The sequence below is a fragment of the Symphalangus syndactylus genome, chromosome 19 (assembly GCF_028878055.3).
Source record: "Symphalangus syndactylus isolate Jambi chromosome 19, NHGRI_mSymSyn1-v2.1_pri, whole genome shotgun sequence".
Lineage (NCBI taxonomy): Eukaryota > Metazoa > Chordata > Mammalia > Primates > Hylobatidae > Symphalangus > Symphalangus syndactylus.
Window position 1 is genome coordinate 74,950,818 of NC_072434.2, and position 12,281 is coordinate 74,963,098.

The following is a 12,281-nucleotide window of genomic DNA, read 5'->3' on the forward strand; positions in this document are numbered from 1 at the left end:
TCTCTTCCCCCATGGGCAGGCAGATGACAGACCTCAGTGAGAACATCTGCTTACGTTGCACTGTTCAGAAACCAGGCAGCAGTCCCATCTCACTCCAAGAGGTGCAGCCATTGCCCAGAATACGAGGCAATGGGGGAAGACAGGTTTGCTATGCAATGACCATCTTTGGTTCAGAGCCCTTTGCAAGGGACTTGTTATAGTTGATCTGACCCACATATACCATGTTCCACACTCATTGCTCTATGATTCTTCCTAGTCCTCTAATCAAAGGAACCAGTCTACTCTTGAGCACTCTGTAGCTCCACTTCCTCATTTTAAAAATAGGGATAATGACAGTATTCACTTGACAGGATGGTTGTGAGGATTATATAAGTCAGAAAGTGCTTAGAAAAGCATCTGCATATAGTAAGTGATATATAAGCATTTGTTAAATGAATAAAGGGGTGCAAGCAGCTGGCTTCCCTGTAAATTCCTGCTAGATTCCTGCCTATCTTGGGTGTCTCTGGGCCACTAGGAAGTGAGTAGGTTGTAGAAGCCCAAGATTGTATTAAATTCCCCAGTAGCCATCAAGTTTGGTCTTCCATCCAGGACAGAAATCCTCGTATTTGGTGGCATTGGTGCCTCCGGGGTAAGAAACTCACTCCTTCGTGGAGCTGCCCCATTAACTCTTCCACTATTTTGGATATTGGAAATGCTCAGCTTGTGAACATTTTTTACTGGCACCGAATCCCGTACCCATTTAAAAATCTACTTCTGCGTCCATCTATTTCTTTGTTCAATCATTCAAAAAAAACTAAGCACCTGCCACATTTTTACTACATACTGCAACCAGAATGTCCAAGGTCTCCACACATGATAAATAAATGAGCTTATGCAGGTGGCAATGAGTGCTAGGAGAGACCAGAGGGAAGAAAGTGATTTTACATGGGTAAAGACAGTGACACTGGAACCAAGACCAGGCCAGCAGGCAAGGGCTGCCGTTCCAAAGTCAGGAAGAACGTTACAGGTAAGAGCCTGGCAGACAGAAGATCACGTGGCCAGAGACGATGGTAGGACGTGTACCACAAGGTGACAACAGAGAAGACCAGGGTGGACCTACAGACCCGGAGGTCACACTAAGGAATCTGGATTTCCCTTCGGTTTGGATGGGAAGTTACTGGAGGAGTTTAAGCAGAGAAGCGAGTATATGAACTTGTGTTTGTAAAACATCCCTTTTCCAGCACAGCCTGGGGAAAGTGAAACCAGGGCAGGGGCAGTCAACAAAGGTGGAGGCTGAGAATCCAAGTGGATGAAAGCCCCACCAGCCTGGCCAAGGGGTGATACTGTCTTGGCTAAAGTTGGCAGCAATGGCAATGATATAAGTGGAAGGCTTTGTAGTTCTAAACTTTTTCATGAAAGTAACTTCTTAAATATATGCGTAAATGTGGCCAGTTTTTCATTCTTTTGTAATAATTCTTCCTGCAACTCACAAATGAGGGGAAGGAAAGTTCTTTATACCCATGGGAGGATAGGCAAGCATTCCTTCTCCATAGTCAGATATTTCAGGGATTCCAGTATTCTCCCACCCCCCAAGACCATGTTGTATTTCCTCTCACCAATAAAGGTCTTATCCCATTCCCTTCTGCTGTCATTTTCCCTCCTCCTTCCTTAAAGGAAGGACTCTAGCGCTTCTCCATGGATTCTGCCCTAAGTACTCATTTCTCAACATGCTTGGCAAATCCCCCTCCCTGTGGGATCCAGGGTTTGCTAAGTAAATCTACACCCATGACTGAACCTGGAGTTTGGATTCTAGCTATAGTTACTTGCAATAGTAATAATTATAGGTGTTAAATTTTAAGATATTTTCACTAAGAAAGTCTTAAGTAAGGAAGCTCAGTTTAGGGGCCAGTGCGACTGCCCACGGGCAAAACGGCACGCCTTCTCTCCCTTTTGCTCAAATGGCTCTCTTGTTTGAGATACTTTTCCTTCCTCTTCACCTGACTAGTTATTTGTTCTTCAAGGTGCAGCTCAGGGGCCACCTCCTCCAGAAATGCCGCCTCTTCTCCAGCCCAGCTGGAGGAAGTGAGGCACCTCTGGAATCCCATAGAAATCCATGTTTTCCCTGATCACAGCATTCACCAGAGACACTTATCTCTTTTCCTTCACTCTGTCTCTACTATTGGACCCCAGGGGACATGTCTAACTTATCGTTTTATCCCAGCAGGGCTCAATGTGCTGGCTGAATTAATATGAGCACATCTCATCCATTGCTGGTGGGAGTGTAAATTGGAAATCTGCTTGGTAGCACTTCCTAAAGCAGTGGTTCTCAATACCTGGTGCTTCTGCCCCCCAAGAGACATTTGGCAATGTCTGGAGACATGTCTGTTTGCTACAACTGGGGAGGAGGGGTGCTAGTAACATTCAGTGGGTAGAGGCCTGGGATGCTGCTAAACATCCTGCAGTGCTCAGGACAGTCCCCAACCAACAAAGAATTATCTGGCCCAAGTTGAAAGACCTTGTACTAAGGGTAAATATACACTGAATCTATGGCCTAGCAATCCCACTCCTAGGTATATATGCCCAAGGAAGTGATGTATATACAAACATCAAGAAAATATGTACAAGAACGTTTGTAGCAGCTTTTGGGTTTGGAAACAAACCAAAAGTCTACTGATAGGACACCAGGTAAATAAACTGTAGTATATCTGTACAGTGGCATACTACACAGCAATATAAAGATAGTACTGCTCTATGCGATATGGATGAATCTTACAGATAAAACAATTAAGTATTGGTGATGAACTCAGAATAATGGCTACCTCTGGGGACAGGGAGGTACTGATGGGGAAAGGGCAGGTAGGAATCTTCAGGATGCTAAGAATGTTTCTTTTTTTTTTTTTTTTTTTGAGATGGGGTCTCACTCTGTCAGCTTGTACCACAGTCTGGAGTGCAGTGGTACAAACACAGCTCACTGCAGCCTCACCCACCTCAGCCTTGAGAGTAGCTGGGACTACAGGCATGCACCACCACGCTTGGCTAATTTTTCAGAATACTTTTTAGGTCAGGCGGGCTCTCTCCGTGTTTCCCAAGCTGGTCTCGAACACTTGGTCTCAAACAATTCTCCCACGCCAGCTCCCAAGTGGCTGAGATTACAGGCTAGGCATGAGCCACTGCATCTGGAACTAGGAGCATTCTTTACCTTGCTCTGGGTGGTAGTGACACAGGTATACCCATGTAAGAATGCACTGTGCTGTGCACGAATGTCTCACACAATCTATGTGTGCTACGACACACATAAGCTTCATTATATAAAGTAATCCTCTAGAACACTTAATCATTCCACTGTTGGTGGGAGTGTAAATTAGTGCAGCCACTGTGGAGAGAACTTTGGAGATTTCTCAAAGAACTGAGAGTTGAACAATTTGACCCAGCCATCCCATTATTGGGTATACACCCAAAGGAAAATAAATTGTTCTACCAAAAAGACACATGCACCTGCACGTTCATTACAGTGCTACTGACAATAGCAAAGACACAGAATCAACCCAGGTGCCCATCAATGGTGGACTAGATAAAGAGAACGTGGTGCACATACACCATGGAATACCACGCAGTTATAAAAAAGAAGGAAATCACGTCCTCTGCAGTGACATGGATGCAGCTGGAGGCCGTTATACTAAGTGAAGTAATGCAGGAATAGAAAACCAAACACTGCATGTTGTCACTTAGAAATGGGAGTTAAACATTGGGTACACATGGACATAAAGATGGCAAAAATAGATACTGGGGACTCCTAAAGGAGGGAGGGAGGGGAGCAAGGTGCGAAAAACTACCCGTTAGGTACTCTGCTCACCACAGGATGATGGGTTCAATCAGACTCCAAACCTCAGCATCACACAATACACCTTTATAACAAACCTGGACAGGTATCCCCTGAGTCTAAAATAAAAGGTGAAAAGTAAATACAAATTAAAACAAAATACTCCTCTAAGAGCCATCTTACTGGTGGGCATCGCATACTGGTTTGCTGCCTTGTAAGCAGGATGTTCTAATGGACTCTCTGGGGTACTGCTGGCAGAGGTATAAAAAGGTACATTTCTGGAAGACTCTTTCACAACAGATACCAAAACCCTTTAAAATACACAAAATCCTTACCTCAACATTGCTTTATCATTTGATGCTAAGCAGTAAATTGAGGATGTATATATAAGCTTAAGCTTCAGGCTAGGTGTGGTTGCTCACACCTGTAATCTCAGCACTTTGGGAGACCAAGGCAGGTGGATCACCTGAGGTAAGGAGTTTGAGACCAGCCTGGACAACATGGTGAAACCCCATCCCTACTAAAAATACAAAAATTAGCCAGGCGTGGTGGTGCGTGCCTGTAATCCCAGCTACTCAGGAGGCTGAGGCAAGAGAACCACTTGAACCCAGGAGGCAAAGGTTGCAGTGCACCAACATCATGCCATTGCACTCCAGCCCGGGCAAAACAAGCAAAACTCCATCTCAAAAACAAACAAACCAAAAAACAAACTTAAGCCTCAACAATGTTCACCACAGCACTAATTTAACAGCAAACAAAGGGGAGAGAGAAGTGGGGCAATAAACTCAATCCTAACAAAATGGAACCCTAGAGTATTACAGATTCAATGAAAACATCTTTTTAAAATTTAAATGGAAAATGTTCACAATATATTAATAACAATTAAAAATCGGGTCCCTCAACAAAATGTAATGTAAGATATACGAAGCACATATTCTGTATGTCAACTGTGGTTATCTCTGGGAAAAGGAAGATAATTTGATTTTTACAATTTTTGATGTGGTTTGGCTCTACGTCCCCACCCAAATCTCACCTTGAATTGTAATAATCCCCATGTGTCAAGGGCGGGGCCAGGTGGAGATAACTGAATCATGGGGGCAATTCCCCCCATGTTGTTCTTGTGGCAGTGAGTGAACCAAGATCTGATGGCTTTATAAGCATCTGGCATTTCCTCTGCTGGTAAATTCTCTCTTTGCCTGCCGCCATCCATGTAAGATGTGACTTGCTCCTTCTTGCCTTCCACCATGATTCTGAGGCCTCCCTAGCCATGTGGAACTGTAAGTCCAATAAACCTCTTTCTTTTATAAATTGCCCAGTCTTGGATATGTCTTTATCAGCAGCATGAAAACGGAGTAACACAATTTTTATCCTTTTTCTTATTTATTTTCTAAAATGAACATATGTAACTTGTTAATAAGAAAAAAAATGTACAATCACAGTCTTTAAAAACAAAGGCGTGAGCAAGGTATAGTGGAATGCACCTTCAGTCCCAGCTACTCAGGAAGCTGAAGCAGGAGGATCACTTGGGCCCAGGAGTTTGAGTCCAGCCTGGGCACATAGTGAGACCGTGCCTCTAAAAAGAAGTCTACAAAGTGAGTTTTAGACTCTAAAACTGGGTTAGACCTCACCACCTGTTCCAGTGTATTCAAAGTCCCACCTCCTGAAAAACAGCTCTGAGTACTCATTAGGACAACCCGGGACAGCAAAGATTAAACAGGGAGCTAGAGAAAAATCCAGATTCTCCTCTTCTGGAAGGCAGCTACGCCAACCACTATACCACCAACACCCTGGCAAGATTCTACTCTTCTGTATCCTGGTTGTGGTATCGATTACACAAATCATGAGTTAAAACTCATAGAACTGTATCCGCTTCCCCCCAAAACTAAAAGTAATTCATGTATAACTATAAAAATAAATATTTTTTACTGAAAAAGGTTCTAGTAAAAGAAAAAAAAGGCACTACATTTCCTGAATTATAGAGTCTGACTAGTTGGATAGTGATCACTTAACCTGGTAATCTCACCACCCCCAGGAAAGTGGAGGCAGCAACTTCCTTCCCCAGTCACAAGGCAGTGGCAACTTCTCGGCCACAGAGTCCTTGTGAAGACTGAGTTTGAAAATAATGCATGAAAACGCAAGTGACAAATGAGAACTGAGGGTTAGCAGCAGCAGCTCCAGTTTCACCCCCTACATGAACAGACTCCTGGGAAAAGAGCAAAACAGCTCTCCCAGGAAGCTCCCTTCTCTGAATTCTGTGCAGCCACTGCAAGATGACACACAGTCTTGCACTTGATTACTATGTAGCTTTGCCTAAGATTATCTTGCAGCTCACCAAGATTGAAAGTTCCTCCTGGAGCCGCAGAATCCTGCACAGAGCTAAAGGTAGGAGCAGCTTCTTATACTTAACACCATAGAAAGGGTTCCAGGTCTCTGAGTTCACAAACCCCTTTAGAGCCAAGGGTCTCAGTTTAATTCTGGTTTTGAGAGAAAGATTTTTCTTTTCTTTTTGTTAAAAAGGCTTTAAACCAACAACAAACTGTAAAGATAAAACATTCAACAATGTTAATTTCCAGTGCTATATGTTTCTCTCCAGCTGCTCAAGGTCAGACCTCCCCACTGAATGATTAGAGGGTTGCTGATATGGTAAATGGGGGGAAAACACACACATACACACACACATATATATTTTCTCTCTTTCTCTCTCTTTCTCTCTTCTATGAAGTCTAACCTCTAATAGAAAGAGTGAACAGCTCAGATCCCGGCCAGCCATGACAAAGGACTGACAAACCAAACAGACGGGAGCCCTTGAGCATCTGCGAAATCTGTCTGTTCCTCTGCCTCCTCCGAGAAACGAATCACAAGACTGCTCAGAATAAGAAACCAAAAGGGCAGAGGCTCAAAAAGCAGCCGGGCCTGAATTTCATTCTGTTTCCAAAGAGTGAGCTCACATGCTGTGTTGGTTATTTGCACAGAGGGCAGGCAGGCTGACAGCTTGAGGGGGCTATTTTGGGGGGATATATGCTGCAAGTCTGGTTAAGAGAGGGTCCTAGGCTCTGCACTCCCAGTAGGCGTTTCAGCTCCCAGGCAGATCATGCATCTCCACGGGGTAAGAGCCCAATAGCTAGCCCTGTAAGCATAGCGTGTGCATTTAAGTCATCCCGAGGGGATCCACACTTCAATGCACAGTCAGAACCTAGGGGAAGGTGAGAGAGGAGACAGAGCAGTGGGCAAAGGCCCTCTCCACCCATAACTACCGGCCGCACTTCCGGAGTGGCTGATCTAGGAAGCTAAATACGCCGAAAAACAGAAGAAAATGGCTGGGAAGACAAAAACAACCTAAACAATGGCTAGAATTTCCAACCTTAACTACAGAAATGTTGATTTTAAGACTAGTACAGAAACTAGCACTGCTCCATTCCCCGTGCCTCCCAAAAGGGCACCAAGTATCTCCCTACTGTGTGCCCTCCCTTATGGTGGGGGTGGGGGGATGTGGCAGCTCCGACCACAACTCATAATGGTCCCCAGTGTCTACCTCCCTCATGCACAGCGACTCTGCAAAGGTTTCTAAGTCATCAGAGTTATCTCTTTCTGATTTAAAAAAACCCAAAAACCTAGCACAAGCAATACACATTTGCATACAGAACCCAGTTACATACACACATTTGCATACCCGCACATTTCCATAAAATACACATTTATGTATATACACATATACCTGTTTTTACAGTAGGAGCAAGGCAGGAGGCCTCTATCAAATCTCGAATTCTGTGCTTTCCTCAGCTGATTCCAGCAGCAAGAGCAATTTGAATTATAAATTTTCCATTATAAAGCCTGATTAGAGATCAAAATGCCACCTGCTTACTTTCCTCCCCACCCCACTCTACCCACGCAGTGAGATTTGTTAATAAACAGGGGAACAAAGATGGAAGAGAGATCCAGGCTGCATTCTTTGCAAGTGGGGAGCGCACGCTTCTCAGAGTGTTTTAGATACTGTGCTCTGGTAAACCCTAGCAGGCTGATCCTCTTTGCTCTCCGAGTGGCCAGGTTGCAGCTCTCAGCCTCTTAATAAACACATCCATCTCCCTCCACACTGGTAGGCGCAAGGATTTTCTCTGACCAAACCCACGCTTCTGCATCTATTTTCAGCCCCCATAAATCATATTCCATTGTTTTGGGGAAATTGAATTCAAGTTTAACAAGCCATCAACCTCATCCCTCCACTCCCCACCACTCCAAATTTCCCTCAGGGAGAAATTTGCAAAGAGGAATTTCTAAATCAGATGTGGAGTTAAAAGGCAAGCTCCCACACAGGGCAGAAAAACAAAACTGGGTAAAAATACCGGCAATAACCACTAATGTCTTTGGTTAAAGGACCTGATTCTTCTGTCCAGGTGTGAACTCAGTGGGCATCTGCAGGAAGCAGAATTTGAACCTAACGCTAAATGACACACGATCCTGCTCTTCATGACCGTAAGTGCTGCGGTGGCTGGATTAAATGGCTCTGCTGCAGAATTTCTCCCATTTCAAGGTTACTAAGAAATACAAGATGGATTTAAAATTTATTTCAGTGTGCTCACCCTTCTCACATCAGCACATTCAGGATTCCTATTCATAACTAGGCTTGACCTAGCACAAGTTCTCTATTTCGCCCTGAGACACGCAGAGACTTGCTGTGCAGTCCCAGGTGGACCTGGATCTCAAATGTTCCAGGATCGAAATTAGATCACAGATGCTCACGGCATAAAGTCTGCCAAACCAGGTCTGTACTAGTACAATTCTTAAAGAGCCAATATGGAAAACAGCTGTCTAGGGCCAGGAGACCTTAATGACATCCTGGAAAATATAGGACAGTATAAAAGGACTATACAGACTCAATGATTTTGAAAATTCCCAAGCTCTTAACTACAGCCCACACGCACATGCTTTAAAATGTACCCACCCCCAAAGCAGTGCACAGCTAACTGTGACTTTGCAAGCCCAGCTTTAGCTCCGCGCATCCACACCGCAGCCTGCCAGAGGTCTACAGACCACTCCCTACTGAGAGTCCAGCTAACCCTATCGGCCTCCCAGCAGGCTGCAGCATGATGCCCAGATCCAAGTCCAGGCACCAGCTGGAGGTCCCTTGGGCCTGCCTTCCCATGTGCCGTGTTCCTGACCGGTTGAACAATAATCAGAGAAGGCCACAGGAAAAGCCGCATCATGCCCACCGCGGCCACTCCCTGGCCCTCATCAACACCGGTTGCGCGCACTACGGAAGAACACAGCATGCAGGAGCACGGGCCTGCTACAGAAGGCCGTGGAACAAGAAATACCAGCATGAGAGGGCGGCTGGTCTGCAGCTTTCAAAGAAGGCAGAGGCTGCGGAGCTTCTGCAGGGAAGTGGTGATATTTCAACAGCCAACTCCCACAAAAACAGGCAGTGAAAAGGAGTGGGGCAGCCGCAGCTGCCAGCACCCCAGCCACCTTCTCCAGGTATTCGGGGCTTGTCTGTGACCACAGTGGTAAGCAGGACACACCTGAAAGTACCTTCTGGCGGAAAAGCAAGCACCTTAACGCTGCCCAATCGGTCCCTTCACTCCTCCCCATTCTTAACAAGAGATCTGGAATGGCGCGGACAAGGAAAGTTTCTCAGATTAAGGAGAAAACTAAGCCGAGTCAAGACGCCGCGGGTGGCCTCTCCCTCAACTCTCACTGGGCCAACTCCTACCTGCCTCGTTCCCGTCACCTGCTGTAAGGCTCGCTCTTGGGCTGTCAGTGAAAAAACGACTACCCCTGCCTCCACCAGCCACGCCGGGCTTTCAGAAAAGCCTCCTCAACTAGGAAAGCCTAACTTCAATCCACCCCTAAAGTCCGACCCACAGGTGTGACAGGCTTCCCGTGCAGGGGCTGGGGTGCTCCCAGGAAGTGAAGGAAAAGGTCCCCGACGACCTTGTCACTGGAAAAGTGCTGGCCACGGCCTCTGCCTCACCCCCTCCACTCACGGGTTCGGAATCCCCAGGAGCAGTCAGACCGATCCCCGCTCCTGCAGCCTCATCTGTTTCCGGAGAGACACCCACAAGCCAGCCCACGGAGAGTCTGGACTCGCCCGCCCCAGCACCCACGCCTCCCCCGCGCCCAGTTCCAGCGCCGCCCCCGACACCCACCCGCGGGCCGCCCCTTACCGCCGGTGTCCTCGAAGCGCGGGGGCGGACGGTCGCGCAGCGCGGCGCTCCAGCCCGCGCCGGCCTCGTCCTCCTCCGGCTCCTGAGCGTCCGGGGCACGGGGCGGTGGCGGGGCGGCCCCTGGGGGTCCCGGGGGCTCGCGCTCGTCGTCCGAGGAGGCGGCCGAGGAGGAGCGCGAGGCGGCCGAGGTGCTGTAGAAGGGGTTCCCGCCGCTGTCCGGGCCGGACTCGCCGAACACGTCGTCCGAGATGTGCAGGCTCTCGTAGCGCGCGCGGGCAGCCTCGAGCAGCGCCGGCGCCCTCCTCCGCGCGCCCCCGCCGCCCTCGGCCATGGCCCCGGCCGCCGCCCGCGCGCCCGCCCCCCACAGTGCCTCCCAGCCGCACGCGCCGGGCCCCGGGCCCGCGCCGCGGCCCGCCGCCCCCCACCAGCGCAGCCCGCAGCACAGCGCCCGCCGCCCCGTGCCCGGCCGGCCCGCCGTCTTGGCCGCCTCGGGCCCAGCGCCCCGGGAAGCGCCCTCGGAGCTCGGGCGCCGCAGTCTGCGGGCCGCGGCGGGAGGCGAGCCGCGCGCGGGGCTGGCAAGGGCGACCCAGCGCGGGCGGGACGCAGAGGTTGCGGCCGAGACCAGGCGCCGCCGCCGCCACCGCCGCTGCGTCTCCTCGGCGCCCGCCGCGTCCCTGCGCGCCCTCTCCGCGGCCTCCGGCTCTCGGCTGCCGACCTTCCCGGGCGCGAGCCGCCAGAGGCGGGCCCTGCCTCCTCGCACCTCCCGCCCGCCGGCCAATGGGGAGCCCAGCCCGGACGGCCGCGGGGGAGCTGGGCGGGCCCGGCGCAGGGAACGCCCCCACCTTCCTCTGCTGGGCGGGGAGGGGCGGGGCGCGCGGCCGGGGTTGGCGGGAAGGGGGAGGGCCGCCGGCGGCAGTGCCGGTCTCCTCCTACAGGGACGCGCGGCCCGGGACCGCCACGCGCAGCGTGGGGTGGGAAGGGCTGGACTGGAGGACAGGAGGGGAGGGCGCCCCGGATGCTTCTAGCGGTCCGGGTCCGCGGACGGAGCGCGGACCCACCCCGCTCACGGTCCCCTTCCGCAGTCCGCGTGCGGCTCCAGGGAGCTGTCCGCCCCGGTGGTTCTGAACCAGGCGCCGCCGAAACGCTCCAGGTAGGCGGAGGGCCCGAGGTCACCACTCCCGCGGCGGCTTCTGCTGCCGAGGCTTCCTGGGGGTCACTGCCAGCTGCGCCGCATGCTCCCATAAATACAGGGGCTGTCCAGCTTCTGGGAATCTCGCTCTGATTAGGAGCCCGCCTCGCCGGTCCACTGCTGGTCGCCGGTCAGATGCTAACTCCGTCTCGCTTCAGTATCCCTGTAATTTAAGGGTGCCAGCACTGGAGTTAAGTAGCTAGTCATTCCTCGTCATCGTTGACGTGTGGCATCTTTTGAACTCAAAATATCCATTACTTCCAAATATTAATTACTCTCACACCTCTATTTTAACATCTCCTTCACACACACACTTGAAACACTCATCTAGTAAAATATTGCATGATCACCCATGCTTCAGTGCTCTCATAAACAATAGCACAGAAAGGTTGCATCCGCCCCTCTTCCTTGGGCAGGAATGTGTGGTGGTCATCCTGTTAATGGCGTTACGCGTAACGGAGACTGCCTTGTCTTCTTGCTCCCCTCCTCCTCCTTCGAATAATGCAATAAGTCACACTAATGGTAAATGGGCCATAAAGTCACTTTCACTCTGAAATAAAATAAATCCTCAGAGATGTGAAGGGCTTACAAATCCTACTGGGCATTAACTAAATTGTAGTTACGTGAAACAGAAAGGCATGTTGCAATTTCTATGAATGCATAACGGATGAAGGACCATTTTGCCGCCAAGTGGGGTCAGTTCTAGTGTGGAGCAGGAACCTTCACTCATGCCCTCCCCTCCCCAGCCCCTGTGGTTCCTCCTTCCACATCAGGGGCTCTGCACAGGCATGGGTTCATGATCATCACTAACAGACAATATATCAAAAGGAAAAGATTCATGGAACATTCCTTGCTATGTGGATTGGCTGAAAAATGAGGAAGTGCTTGCAAAGCGTTTTTACTCCCTTGGAAGAATTATGCCACAGAAAATATCTGGTTTCCAACATACCTATATACTGTGCTAACCAGCTGAAAGATGTTGAAGAGGGTACAGGTAATCCGACTTATCAAAAAGGGTGATAGTAAATCATAGGTTGAAGATGCAAGAAGAAGAATAAGACTCCATAGCTCAAGTTCAAATTCTGCAATTAGGAATTGTGTGAGGCTCCTGCAAGATTTCATGTTATCTATT

General features: G+C 49.4%; 1 protein-coding gene across 1 annotated transcript in view; it reads right to left on the bottom strand.

Moving 5' to 3' along the window:
- Positions 1 to 10,364, bottom strand: part of PGBD5 (piggyBac transposable element derived 5) — a 104,481-nt gene extending 94,117 nt beyond the window's left edge. The window contains exon 1 of the mRNA XM_055233730.2: positions 9,961 to 10,364. Coding sequence (XP_055089705.1) covers positions 9,961 to 10,291 — 331 coding nt within the window. The 5' untranslated portion in view covers positions 10,292 to 10,364. The remainder of the gene's footprint in view (positions 1 to 9,960) is intronic.
- Between the last annotated feature and the right edge of the window lie 1,917 nt (positions 10,365 to 12,281).